The sequence below is a fragment of the Podarcis tiliguerta genome, assembly GCF_965153285.1.
Source record: "Podarcis tiliguerta genome assembly, chromosome: 11".
NCBI lineage: Eukaryota > Metazoa > Chordata > Lepidosauria > Squamata > Lacertidae > Podarcis > Podarcis tiliguerta.
Window position 1 is genome coordinate 59,900,912 of NC_139544.1, and position 13,503 is coordinate 59,914,414.

Below are 13,503 nucleotides of genomic sequence, written 5' to 3' on the forward strand. Positions count from 1 at the left end.
CCTCCAAATCTCTCTCACTCGGATGATTCCTTAGGCTATTTTGCTTTCGTCAGACCACACCTGGTATACTGTGTCCAGTTCTGGGCACCGCAATTTAAAAAGGATGTTGACAATCATAGAATCATTGAGTTGGAAGAGACCACAAGGGCCATCGAGTCCAACCCCCTGCCAAACAGGAAACACCATCAGAGCACTCCTGACATATGGTTGTCAAGCCTCTGCTTAAAGACCTCCAAAGAAGGAGACTCCACCACACTCCTTGGCAGCAAATTCCACTGTCGAACAGCTCTTACTGTCAGGAAGTTCTTCCTAATGTTTAGGTGGAATCTTCTTTCTTGTAGTTTGGATCCATTGCTCCGTGTCCGCTTCTCTGGAGCAGCAGAAAACAACCTTTCTCCCTCCTCTATGTGACATCCTTTTATATATTTGAACATGGCTATCATATCACCTCTTAACCTCCTCTTCTCCAGGCTAAACATGCCCAGCTCCCTCAGCTGTTCCTCATAAGGCATCGTTTCCAGGCCTTTGACCATTTTGGTTGCCCTCCTCTGGAAGCTGGAAGGTGCACAGAGGAGAGAGACCAAGATGATCAAGGGTCTGGAAACCAAGCCTGATGAGGAACAGTTGAAGGAGCTGGGTATGTTTAACCTGGAAAACAGGAGACTAAGAGGAGATATGAGAGCCATCTTCAAATATCTGAAGGGCTGTCACATGGAAGAGGGAGCAAGCTTGTTTTCTCCTGCTTTGGAGGGTAGGACACAAAGCAATGGCTTCAAGTTGGAACAAAGGAGATTCCGACTAAACACCAGGAAGAATTTTCTGACAATAAGAGTTATTAGACAGCAGAATGGTCACCCTCGGGAGGTTGTGGACTCTCCTTCCTTGGAAGTTTTCAAGCAGAGGTTGGATGGCCATCTGTCATGGCTGCTTTAGCTGAGATACCAGCATCGAAAGGGGTTGGACTTGATGACCCCTGGGGTCCCTTCCAAGTCTGTGATTTTAGGAACCTTCCCAAGGCCTCACCATCCCTCAAGTGCTTTTGCTTGGCTGCAAAGCATCCTTGAACTCTGCTTGAGCTGGTGCAGGACTGAGAGGGCAGTGTGAGTGCTGGCAGAAGCAAGCCAAGTGTACCAAGGTAAAACTCACTTTAAATGCTCTGCTCCCCTTTGTCTCTGGCCTTGCCCATCACTGGCATGTTGTCCTCGTGAAGTTGCACAAAAGGGAAAGTGGCCCTTTAGCTGGAAATGGTGCCAGAGGATGGGTGAACTGAGGCAATGGGTGAACTGCCTGGTGGGATCTCTCCAGCCCTATCTGATCAGGCCAAGAAGACAGTGGCTGATCCAAGCTTCAGCACCAATGCTCAAGAAGCAAAGGCAGAGGTCTTGCTATTAGGGTCTTCTTCGATCTTCACCTTGCAAACAGGTCAGACCTTGCTAGATGGATGAGCAATCTGGTCACTGTCAACGTTGATTGCTGCAGCCTTAAAAACTTTGCCCAAATTGGGCCAACCTTCCAGAAGATGCAGTCATATTACCTATGTAATATGCTCACTCCCCTTTTAGCTGGGTGACCAGCTGCAGAAGTTACTGTGTACACAGGTTGCTACAGGGTTGGTAACTAAAGGTCTGACTCTGACTCCCAAGGAACTGAAGTGGGCCCACTTGAGAATTTGAAAAGAGTCCATCCCAGATTGCAAATAATGCAAATTTGGAGAAAGCAGTTCCACATAAGGCTTTGAAGAGCAAATGCCTCCCTTTGCTAAAGGCCGCTAGTTGCTGAGCCTATTTGTGGCTGTAATGGGATAAATCCACTATATAGACATCTGTTATGCAACAATGGGCAATGGCATCCATCTGTTGCAGAGATACAGCACTTATTGACAAGTCAGATTTGTATCTACCGATAAGTCAGCATTTGCACTTTTGTGCAGATCTGTTAAGGGACATTTCATTGACCAAATAAGTGGCTCCCACTCTGTTTTTCTCCTCTCCAAAAGCTACAAGCATCAACATAAACCAATCTGGCACCGGCAAGTATGCCGGGCTGTTAGAAGAGATAGTGACAAGCGGGTTAGCTAAAATTTCTGCTTAACTAAAGAAGGGGAGAGAGGAAAAAGCCTGCAAACAATTTGCAAAAGGGGTTCATTTGAGGCTGTCAAAATGCCAGTTTAAAACCGCTGAGAAGGAAGTCAGGGAAGGGGGAGCGCAAGCAAGTTGCACTCAAGTAAATTCATGAAGCCAACGAGGTGGTTCAAGGTGTTATTAAATTCACCTCCAGAGACAACACACAAGAGTAGAGTTTGGCGGCCTCAGCTGAATGCTGGCACAACTGGCAGCTACTTCTCAAGAGACCCAGAGCCGAAATAGCAGGATTTGATGTGTGTCATGATTGAAAAGAATTGACAGGTGGCCCCGAGAGTAAAATAGCAGAGCCACAAGGTGGAACTGCATATGGAAAATTGGGGGGAGGATCTCCAGCCCAGGGGAGAAGGGGGGGGCTGCTGCTCAGGAAGGTTGGGGGGTATAGTTACACCTCTGGGGAAAGCAAGAGGAGCTGCAGGCAGGCATCCATTTGCATTTGACAGCCTTGATTAAATTAGGAAACAACAGGTAGAGTAAAGTGAGTATAAAATACACACCCTCTAAAGTTCAGCTATAAAAGAACTGCCGATAATGTGTTTTTAACAAGCGGCAGAAATAATTCCCTCTGCCACCAGCATCACCACACCCTCTTCTCTTACCAGACATTCAGAACAGCTATACCATAAACAAAATCTGAACGATCCGACATCCCTTCCCAGAATAATCACCATAACAACGCACATTCAAAGAGAGGGAAAGTGCTATGAAATTCTGCAACTGACATTTCCAGCTAACTAAAAATATCAGAGGGGAAATCACACTCCGGAGTGAGATGGAGCCTCAATATACCCAAAATGAGAACATTTAGGTGGTGCAAATAATCCGGGGGGGGGGGGGAGAGAGAAGGAACTCCTCTAAGAAGAACAATTATGCATGGGAAGGGTCTCTCAACATAGCACAGTTCTAGCAGAAAAACTAGGCTATAGAAAGGAGTTCCTGGTTGACAAAGCACTGCTCTCAGTGTGGCAGTAGGTCCCACTGAGCACAATTGGCATAATATCCTATTCCTATGCAATGTGCTTTGAGGGACAGCCTCGCATGGTCATAGGAGAGGAAAAAACACCTTTTCCTTATGCTTTGTTTAGTTGTGAGATGTGCACACCTGTGCTGGGGACAGCAGGGGCATAGGTGCAGTCTAAAACTTAAGGGAAGCACAACACAATTTGTCTCATTCACAAAATAAATGGTGGAGCATTTCTCATTTGTTTTTGAAGATGTGGCGGTCTTTAAAGAGGTGCAGAAGGAAAGCATCTCAGTCTCCAAAGTTTCTAAAGCGGCAAACTATCAAAAGTAGCATGTTAAAAAGAGGCTGCAAAATGGGGCAGGGCACAAATTCTCGTTAGAGATTTCTTCCCCTGCTCCCGGTCCAGAGACCATTCTACACTCCCCAGGATAAGTCGAAATAGCGCCATCTCTGAGTGGCTCCAAGTTAGATGGGAAGTTTAGGACCAGCCAACCCCTTTCGCTCTCTCCCTTCCAAAGGCAGCGCCTGCAGAAGTAAGAGTGAGTATTGATATCTACGGTGCAATGCTGAGTATCTCTTTCAGCAGATATCAACTCCCAAAAGCTGCAGTGATGAACACTATGCTTTGAACATCCAAATAAGGATAGCTACAATGATTGGATAGGAAATCTCCGGATCTAGGGAGGAGAAAAAGTGTGGGATACCAGTAGTTGGAGGAGAATGCTGCACAGAGAAGGGGGTTCATGAAGCACACTAAGCCGAGCTGTGCGCGGTCAGTTTCACAGTGACCCAGTAATCTCCACACTTGCGTAAAGATTTAAATCCAAGACACTCCAAATTATACAGTGTATTTTATACCTCACAGGTACTAGGTGACCCACCCTGGGGAAGGAAGCTTTCCTAGAGTCAAACATGGCAATCAGCTGTGCAAAAAAACCTGAAGAAGCATGTAAAATCTCATTGACTGCCCAAGGAAATTCAACAGGGGTGAACATGGCTTGTACAGAATAAGCCCTTCTCCCCCGCCCCATGGTTTCTACCCCTATTGACATGACCAACCATGAGGTGTGCAGCCAAGGTCTTTGGGTCCGAGGAAAAATGGGAATATCACAAGGCTGAGATCTCTGAAGTGCGAGACGTAATTATGCACCATTTCATTGTTAGCGCAGCCTCTGCCTGCGTGGTACTCAGGTAAACAGCTGATCTCTTCTCCCACCCCGTTTTCCTTCCCAGTGCAAAGGTATTCATATTCAAAAATCAAGATAAAGAGTAGATTGCCTGGGAAAAAAATCACCTCTCCCAGATGTCAGGAGTGTGCACAAAAGCAGGTGCTGGGCGTATTGAACTTACTGAATACTCACAGAGTGGGTACTTCAGCATGTAACAGACCATCTGCATTGGGGAGATGGATTTTTCCTTTTTTTAAGATATACAATTGGATGTGGTTCTGCTTTAGACAACATTTTCAAGGGCCTCTTGCAACCGGGGCCTTGCAGAGCAATTGCATAAGAACGAACAGGCGCAGGCCGTTAGCAGATGCAGTTTCTGTGATGTGGGGTGGTAGAAAGCTGCCTTCTGGTAAGAAGTGTCGGCCACTCCACAGCTCCCCCGCCACTGCCACCGCCCTTTGCCATGCAAGAATAGAACCCGAGATGCTCATAGGATTTGGCCTCAAGAGAACTAAAGCTTTTGAAAAGAGTTTTTAGCTCTTACAGTTGTGGGAAAAGTCCTGTTGATATTATGAGCAGCACTAAATGTGGATGTTGGTGGGACGTTGGGCACTATGATGGCCATAGTGGAACACAGGACTAAACTCTGATCTGTGACCTGATCTAGCAAGGCTGCTGCTGATCTTAAAAGGGCTAATGGCCAGGAAATACATTTCTGGCATAGGTCTTCAAAGTCAACAGATGGACCCTGAGCTAAGAAGTTCGGAGAGACAGTAGTTTAGTGGCAAAAGAAATGCTTTTCATGCCCCCCTTTGGAAACAGGAGAGGAGAAAAATCTCTGCCCCGAGACTCTAAGCTGCCGCCAGTCAAGACAGCACAGAACTGAGCTAAATGGATCGATGCCTCTGAATGAGGCATTTCTTCAAACTCTGAGAAATACGCAAGAACTATTCCTCAAAAGCTGGGGTGGAAGATCTTTTTCAGCCCAAGGCCTGCACTTCCTACTAGGCAACCTTCCAGGAACCACATGCCAGTGGCGGGAGGAGCATCTTCAAAAGTGGGCGGGCCATGAGTGTAGATTTTACCTTTGCACAGTAGGCTAGTGTCTATATATGCACCACCCAACCTACCTTACTGTTCTCCATCCCAATAAATAAGAGATATTAAAGGAGGTTCAAGGACACGTGCCAGTCAGGTAAAAATACTTAAGGAGGGTGAAAAGTATGGGAGAAGGGGTGGCCTGGGAAGAAGCTTGAGGACCACATTTGGCCCCTGGATGTGGGGTTCCCCACTTATGCTGTAAAGAAGCTTTCCTCAACTTTGTGCCCCCCCCAAATGGCCATGCTGGCTGTGGCAGATGGGTTTTGTAGTCCAAAATGTCTGGAAGGCAGCAGGTTAGGAGAGGCTGTGCTCCAAGGCTGGCTAACCTGGCTGCATCAAGGAAAGAAGCAGGCTTCCAAATCATTATCCGCCCCCAATCTCACTGTGAGATATTCAGACATAGATGGAATGGGCAACATTGATTAAAGCTGGTTGGTTGATTGGTTAACTGGAGAAAGAACAAAATGATCCCATGACAAAAGTAAATGAAGAAGATCAAATGGGTGGGGCAGGTCTCAGCTTTTGCAAACAAACGGCTTGACGTGAAACTGAAATCAGACTTGCCCGCAGAAGTCTCCCTCTGGGTAGCTTGAGGTTGAATCCTGACAAGACAGAAGTACTGTTTTGCAGGGACAGGAGGCAGGCGGGTGTGGAGGACTCCCTGGTCCAGAATGGGGTAACTGTGCCCCTGAAGGACCAGGTGCACAGCCTGGGAGTCATTTTGGACTCACAGCTGTCCATGGAGGCACAGGTCAAGTCTGTGCCCAGGGCAGCTGTCTAGCAGCTCCATCTGGTACGCAGGCTGAGACCCTACCTGCTTGCGGACTGTCTCACCAGAGTGGCGCATGCTCTGGTTATCTCCCGCTTAGACTATTGCAATGCACTCTACGTGGGGCTACCTTTGAAGGTGACCCGGAAACTACAACTAATCAAGAATGCAGCAGCTAGACTGCTGACTGGGAGCGGCCACTGAGACCACATAACACCGGTCTTGAAAGACCTACATTGGCTCCCAGTACGTTTCCGAGCACAATTCAAAGTGTTGGTGCTGACCTTGAAAGCCCTAAAGGCCTCGGTCCAGTATACCCAAAGGAGCGTCTCCACCCCCATCATTCTGCCCGGACACTGAGGTCCAGCTCCGAGGGCCTTCTGGCAGTTCCCTCACTGCGAGAAGCCAAGTTACAGGGAACCAGGCAGAGGGCCTTCTCGGTAGTGGCATCCGCCCTGTGGAACACCCTCCCACCAGATGTCAAAGAGAAAAACAACTACCAGACTTTTAGAAGACATCTGAAGGCAGCCCTGTTTAGGGAAGCTTTTAATGTTTGGTGGACTATTGTATTTTAATATTTTGTTGGAAGCCGCCCAGAATGGCTGGGGAAACCCAGCCAGATGGGCGGGGTATAAATAAATAATAATAATAATAATATAGCTTTAGAAAGATGCTCTCCGAGAGGCAACGAGATGCCTCTCTCCACACAAAGGCCCTTTTGCCTTCCAAATGCTGAGCCCTACCACCCTCCGCACCTGCCTGCCTCTGGGGTCCCCACTGAGAGGCCTGCATGTTCTTGGGACCTTTCCTCTTGCCCTTGTGCACATCGCCCGGCAGGCACGTCCCCTTGCCTGCTATTCTTCCCACAGATAATAGAAAATAAATTGCAATTAGATTTGGTAATTGTAGATAATTAAGTCAAAATGAGCAGTTAATTATAAAAAAAATATGTTTTTCGGGTGTTGATTGTATCATTTATTTTCTTTCGAAACTCTAATGTCTCGCTTGAGCAAGTTTAATATTTTGAATACTTTTAACCCTTTTTTTTTTAAAAAAAAAGCAAAACAAAGAACAGCACAAACAAAAAAATTCCTCCTTTTAAGTGGAGCCTTGCTTAGCTGAGAATTAACATTCAAGTTTTTACCCCAGGAGTTCATGTCAACCAAAAGGTAGAGATAACTTCTTTTCTTGATTATTTCTGTGTTTTGTTTTTCAAATAGCAAAAAAAGAAAGAAAAGTCTTTGGCATTTCAATGACACAGTCCAGCTGCACAGCATCATTCTCCAGCCCCAATAATCACATGCACCCTTTTCAGAGACTGAAGCAAACATCACTTCCATATTCAAATGCATAAAGGAGACAAATGGACTTGTCGTCTTAGCCTCCTCTGGCTTTACATTAGATTAAATTATTTAGGGCGCATTCATCTGGTAACCTTTGCAGAACTGATGAATGAATACAGGAAGCAAACTTTCCGATGTCTTGCTGCCAAACTTCACGACCGGCTGGCAGAGAGACTCGGGAATGCGCAATTGCACACTAATGCTATAAGATTACTGCATGTCTCCATCAGAAAAGTGAGACATAAAGATGGACAGACAGTCCCATAGAATCTCTACGTCTTGTTTCTCTCACACCCTATGTTATCTCTCCCCTCTCGATATAGGAGGGCTGTTGCTACTAGCAAAAGACCTGCAGATGCTGAGGGCAGATTCGCTAGAAGAGTGGAAACAGTTTGATACTTGTGTTTTCTAAGCATTACATACAGGTAACTTGCAGATTATGTGCATTTAACTTGCACACATTCAGCTTTATGCATGCGACAATTTAAAAATAAATAAATAAAAAGGGTGGAAAGGAGATGGGCATCTGGGGGAAAGTATTTTAACTGCCGTATTTTTCACTCTATAAGACGCACCCAACCATAAGACGCACCTAGTTTTTAGAGGTGGTATGAGGCTCATGTACTGCTTGTGGGCTTCCCACAGGCATCAAGCTGGCCACTGTCTGGCCACAGTGCTGGCCACTGTCTCTGAGCAGCGCCCCTTCAGCGAAGCGGGAGGAGGAACAGACAGAGCCCCTTCTTTTCCTCCTTCCGCTTCCAGGATAGGCACTTCGCTGAAGGGGTGCTGTGCCGAGAAAGAGAGCTGTGCAGCGCCCCTTCAGCTAAGCGGGAGGAGGAACAGAAGGGGCTCCATTCCTCCTCCTGCTATGCAGGAGAGGGGCTTTGCCTCTCCCTTTCTGCACAGCGCCTCTCCTACGAAGCACCATTCGCTCCATAAGACACACTCATATTTCCCCTTACTTTTTGGGAGGAAAAAAGTGTGTCTTATGGAGCGAAAAATACGGTATATGCGATTTTGGTTTTATGCGCTATCCCCAGAACCTCCATGTACGTTGAGGTTACTGTACTGTGTTTTGGACAAAATCAAACACAGATAAGTCCGTTTATGGTCACCTCTATGATGAAGCGACACATTATCTATCTGCACAGGGAAGATTTCCTGCATGAGAAAGGAGGAAAACCCTATCCATAAGGAACAGAAAAGCTAACACATCCAATTGTGGAACTGAGTTTGTAAGCAGATTTGATCATTGGTCAGACAACAGTCACCAATGGAAACTGAAGGCACTACCTTCAAGACAAGGAAGCAAAGTCAGACATGCGGATCTGAACACAGCACTAAAAAGCCAAGTTCAGTACAACTGGCTTTGTTTTGAAGGCAAAATGATGGTGTGGGCAGCACACTCTGATGCAAGTTTACTCAGAAGCAAACCAAATTGCGTTCAATCCTGCCCTCCACCTGCCTGGAGAATCGAGACCTTTGCAGGGTTGTCCCTCAGCCCTGTCTCGAAGCCCAAACTTAGAAGGGAACTTTTCCCTGCATTTGTTGCTGCAGCAAAGGTCGAGGCAGCCCTCGAGGGATGATTCAGAAATCAATGCTGGCTACAATCACAGCCCCAGAACTGGAGAAGCGTAGTGTTCAAACACAGAAAGAGAACATTGAAAAGCTTGGCTATGAAAGCACATGACACCCAATGAGAAAAACACAGTGAGTGCTGCCCGGTGATTGCTCCTGTCTCTCCCGGTGCAGGCACTTGTTATAAGGAGTTCCGCATTTGCATTAATTAACGGAGAGATAGGCAGACCCTGTGCAACTCAGCCCATCCTAGGGTAGGGCTCAAGGAGGCGCCCTCTGCCCCCCCCCCCCCCGGTGATTATTAGCACTTCTGTACAGAACTCTGCTTCTGCACTTGAAGAACTACAGACCTGGGTCAAACTAGAAAGGTTGCCAGGGGACACTTTTTCGGAGCACCTCTGCTGAATTTCAACGCCAGTGTCACCCTGTTTGCTGCCTGTTTTGGGGCCCTCTCTCCCTCCTGGCTTTGTGCCATGTCAACCACTTCCAAACCTCTCTCTTAAGCTTGCCGTCTCCAATAAACGTCTGTTTCAAACCTTGCCTTGGTTGGTTTCCTGGCTTCTTTGATGCCCTGGCCTGATCCTGCTTCACCTCTGAGCTTCATCTGAGAGCCCCTAAGTGACTGCCTTTAATGCAGGCTCAAGGTCTACTTTCAAGGACAGAAGCCCAGGTCCAGGTCTCTGCACCCGCCACCCCACCGTCTTTATTGACTATATTGTCATCCCATGATGTTACTTCCATTCTTTCTGGCTTGAAGCATTTAATCCGAGAGAAGGGAGGAAGAGGTGAAAGAAAATATGTTTTTTAGCATTCTGTAAAGCCCTTTAGACAAATCATAAAATATACTGACACATGAAAGTGCTTAACAGAGGAGCACAAGACCACGGTATTACCTGAGGCCCCCACAAGTGCCATTCATCACTGGGGCCAAGCCGCCTGGTCTCATCAGCAGTTCATCAATGAGCAGTTCTTCCGAATTAGGAGGCTGGCCTTTAAACCTGGGGTGGAGAGAGAAGAGCCACATATCACGGTAAACATGCACGGTGCTGAGCAGCCAAACTTTCGCCCCTTCTCTTCCTCTCCCCCTTTACACAGCAAGTAAATTAAACACTTAAACTGCAATCCTACCCACACTTAACTGGAAGTAAGTGCCATTGACGTCAACAGGACTTATGTTTGAATAGACACGCCTAGGCATGAGCCATCGGCCTCCAAGCCAAAAAAAAAACCCCTTAGATTTATTAGAATCCTACATTGTTTTCTATGGAGGGGGCAGTCACAAAGCAGCAGTGCCAGGTACTGAGGTCAAAAGCAGTGATGTGCTTGCCCACCAGATCTCTCAATTGCTCAAGGAGTCACTGGATGAGGGCCTTGGAAGCGGGCTTTTGAATTCTGAATTTCAAAAGTCCTCAAAATTTTGAAATTGCGACCAGCGAGTTCCGCAAATGTATTGCCAGTTGGGCAAAGTTGCAAAGAATGCCAGCTCCATTCATACAGCAACATTCCAGGCAGAATAATGGGTTTTTTCCATCCGTCCACCCTGATAAATTTAACCCAGAAGAGAAAATACAATTTTTTAACAGAAATAGCAATTTATGGAACGTGCAACTGAGGCCACGAATAGGTTAGATGGCTTTAAAGAGGGTGAGATGATTTAGGTAAGAACGTGTTGAACTTGCCATTATTAACTAGAGCATGGGTAGGCAAACTAAGGTCCAATCACCTTCTAAATCCGGCCCGCAGGTGGTCTAGGAATCAGTGTGTTTTTACATGAGTAGAAAGTGTTCTTTTATTTAAAATGCATCTCTGGGTTTGTTTGTTTTTTAAAAAAGGAAGGAGAACTATTGACTTCATGTCTTGTGTGTTGTGGGCATCTCAGAGGCACCTGGCTGGCCAGTGTGGAAAACAGGGTGCTGAACTATGTGGATTTTTAGCCGGTTCAGCTACAAGGCTCTTCTTCCGACACCATTACTGCTATCATGGGCGCTGGCAGCTGTGCTCTCGTTTCTTTAGGGTTTATGCTTGTGCAATGGAACTTTCCCCAGCTCCTTGCCCCACACCCTCCCCAAATCTGCTCTGGAAACCCACAACAGATTTAGGGGGAGGAGAGGGGGGACGGTTTCATTGTGCAAGTGGCAGCACTACTCTGGATACAAGCCTCTGTTTACAACTAGCTAGCTAGCACACACACAAACAGAGAGCATCGAGACAAGCTGGGGAGCTGGGTTTTGCCAAAAGGAAAAGAAAAATGTTGCGTTTCTCAGCTAGTCTCTGCAGGCATTTAGGTTGTATTGGTGCACTTTAGTGGGGCTGAAAGTCGTGACTGCCTAGCAAAACCTTAAAAGAAAAAGCAAAAAGTTTTCATGCCTCCAAAGATGGAGGTTGTATTTAGCTATCATGGCTAATACTGTTGAGAGACCCATCTATCCTCCATGAGCTTAAATTAATCAATACATGGGAAGGAGCAGAGCGGAGACAGTAAAGGATGCCTCTGGTCTTCCTTTTGCAGCTTTTCTGCCAACCAGCACTTTACAGAACGTGCAATCTTCTCAGCAGAAGCTGGATGCAGCAGATGTGAGGATACACAATAAGAAAAGCGTAATTGCAGAGGCATTTAAGAGTCCCGTCGTTGGGCAGTGGATGCCCCACAGAGCACTCCGAGAACGACTTTCAAAACAACAACATTGCCTCGCACAGACTTCAGGCCTTCCTTTTCTTCCTCCATTAGCAGGAACATATGCATGGATTAAAGATATTTGATCATTAAAAATCCATCTGCTCCTACTTAGTTCTTCACCTTTGTTTGTGACCCCAGTAGTCTTCTAAAGTACACAGCTCTGATTGCCTCTGATCAAACAGGCATTTTAACAGCCAAAGCAACACAGCTTGCTTTTGAACAGCATCTTACAGACAAAAGAAGAGATCAGGGAGGGAACCTTGGGAGCTACTCTGTCCTTGCTGGCCATTGACACAGAATGGGACCTCATCCTGAGCTTTTATGTATTTATTGGTGTCTGGAGTCCCCTATCCTCTGCTGCTCCCGCTCCCCAAGTTAAGTTTGGGAAGGGGAAGAGGGCAGAGTGCCCCTTCGGGCAGCCTCCTCTACATGCTTATACTTGCATGGAGGAAAAGAGCATGGCTGTGTCCTTTGGCCCTGCCTAGTTCATCTAGCAAGCACACTACTCTGTGGAAGAGGATTCCTAAAGAGGGATCAAGGACTGCCTTAAACTCAAGCATGGTCTGATTTCAATTCCAAATGGGTTTAGGAGTGTGGGGAGAGAGATGCTCCATTTTTTGCATGATGCCCACTCATGAAAACATAGACAGCTACTGCAAAGGGAGTCATGAAAAGAGCCACTGAAGTAGCTGGAGATGCTTAACTACGAAAAATAACTGGTCAGGCTTGGCCAAGTCACCACCTTTCACTCCAACCTGAGACTAGAACAAACCCCTTGAAGGAATTCAACAGATAACTCCGCAGATGGAGAAATCATAGGGGGGGAATCATGTCATATTAAATGGCATGGTAGACTCCTCAGCTCAACGGTAATGAATTTGTTTTGATTGCAGAAGGTCATAGAATCAAAGAAATGTAGAGTTGGAAGGGACCCCAGGGTCATCTAGTCCAACCCCCTGCAATGCAGGTATCTCAATTAAAGCATCCATGACAGATGGCCATCCAACATCTGCTTAAAAATATCCAAGGAAGAAGAGTCCACAAACTCCCAAGGAAGACCATTCCACTGCCAAACAGCTCTTACTGTCAGTTCTTCCAAGTGTTTAGTTAGAATCTACTTTCTTGTAATTTGAAGCTATCGGTTTGAGTCCTACCCTCCAGAGCAGAAGAAAGCATCCTCCATGTGACAACCCTTGATATAATGTGAGGTCCCAGCACCTCACATGAAAGAAACTAAGATGAGTTGAGAAAGACTTTTCTTGGCCTATGTCTAGAGAACGAGAGGCTGAGTATTGTTTCATTTCCCACAAGGCTTCTGAAGGCGGCACAAATGGTGAGAATCAGCAAAGCCTGCACAATTTATCTTATTTGCAAATTTTGTATCCTGCCCTTGCTCATGAAATGAGCACGAGGCAGGCCACAAAACTACGAAAAGTGACTAAAAGAATAATTAAAACATCTAAGACCCACAATCCATTTTGCATACGACATCCACCACCATCTGTCAATCTCAATATAAAGTTACTGCTGAATATTCATAGGCCTGCTGGAAATGGCTTATTTTCACCTGGTATTGAAAAGGAACCATTCTCAGCACCTGCCTAACATCGAGGGAAAGATCATTCCACAGTCAGAGGGCCACCACCAAGAAGGCCCTATTACACATCGCTGTAACCCAGGTATTTTTCTGGCAACAACCAAAAGGGCTCTTCAGTGGATTGGGACAATAGGACACAAATGGCTACAAGTCCACACACACAC

The 13,503-nt window shown here is 46.4% G+C and overlaps 1 protein-coding gene across 8 annotated transcripts in view; it reads right to left on the reverse strand.

Annotated features, from left to right (window-relative positions):
* The window catches only part of KIAA1328, a 228,162-nt gene that overhangs the window by 48,114 nt on the left and 166,545 nt on the right, over positions 1 to 13,503 (reverse strand). For all 8 annotated transcript variants that reach the window (XM_083402910.1, XM_083402907.1, XM_083402908.1 and 5 more), the window contains one exon: positions 9,959 to 10,063. In XM_083402910.1, the coding sequence (XP_083259036.1) occupies positions 9,959 to 10,063 (105 nt within the window). The remainder of the gene's footprint in view (positions 1 to 9,958; positions 10,064 to 13,503) is intronic.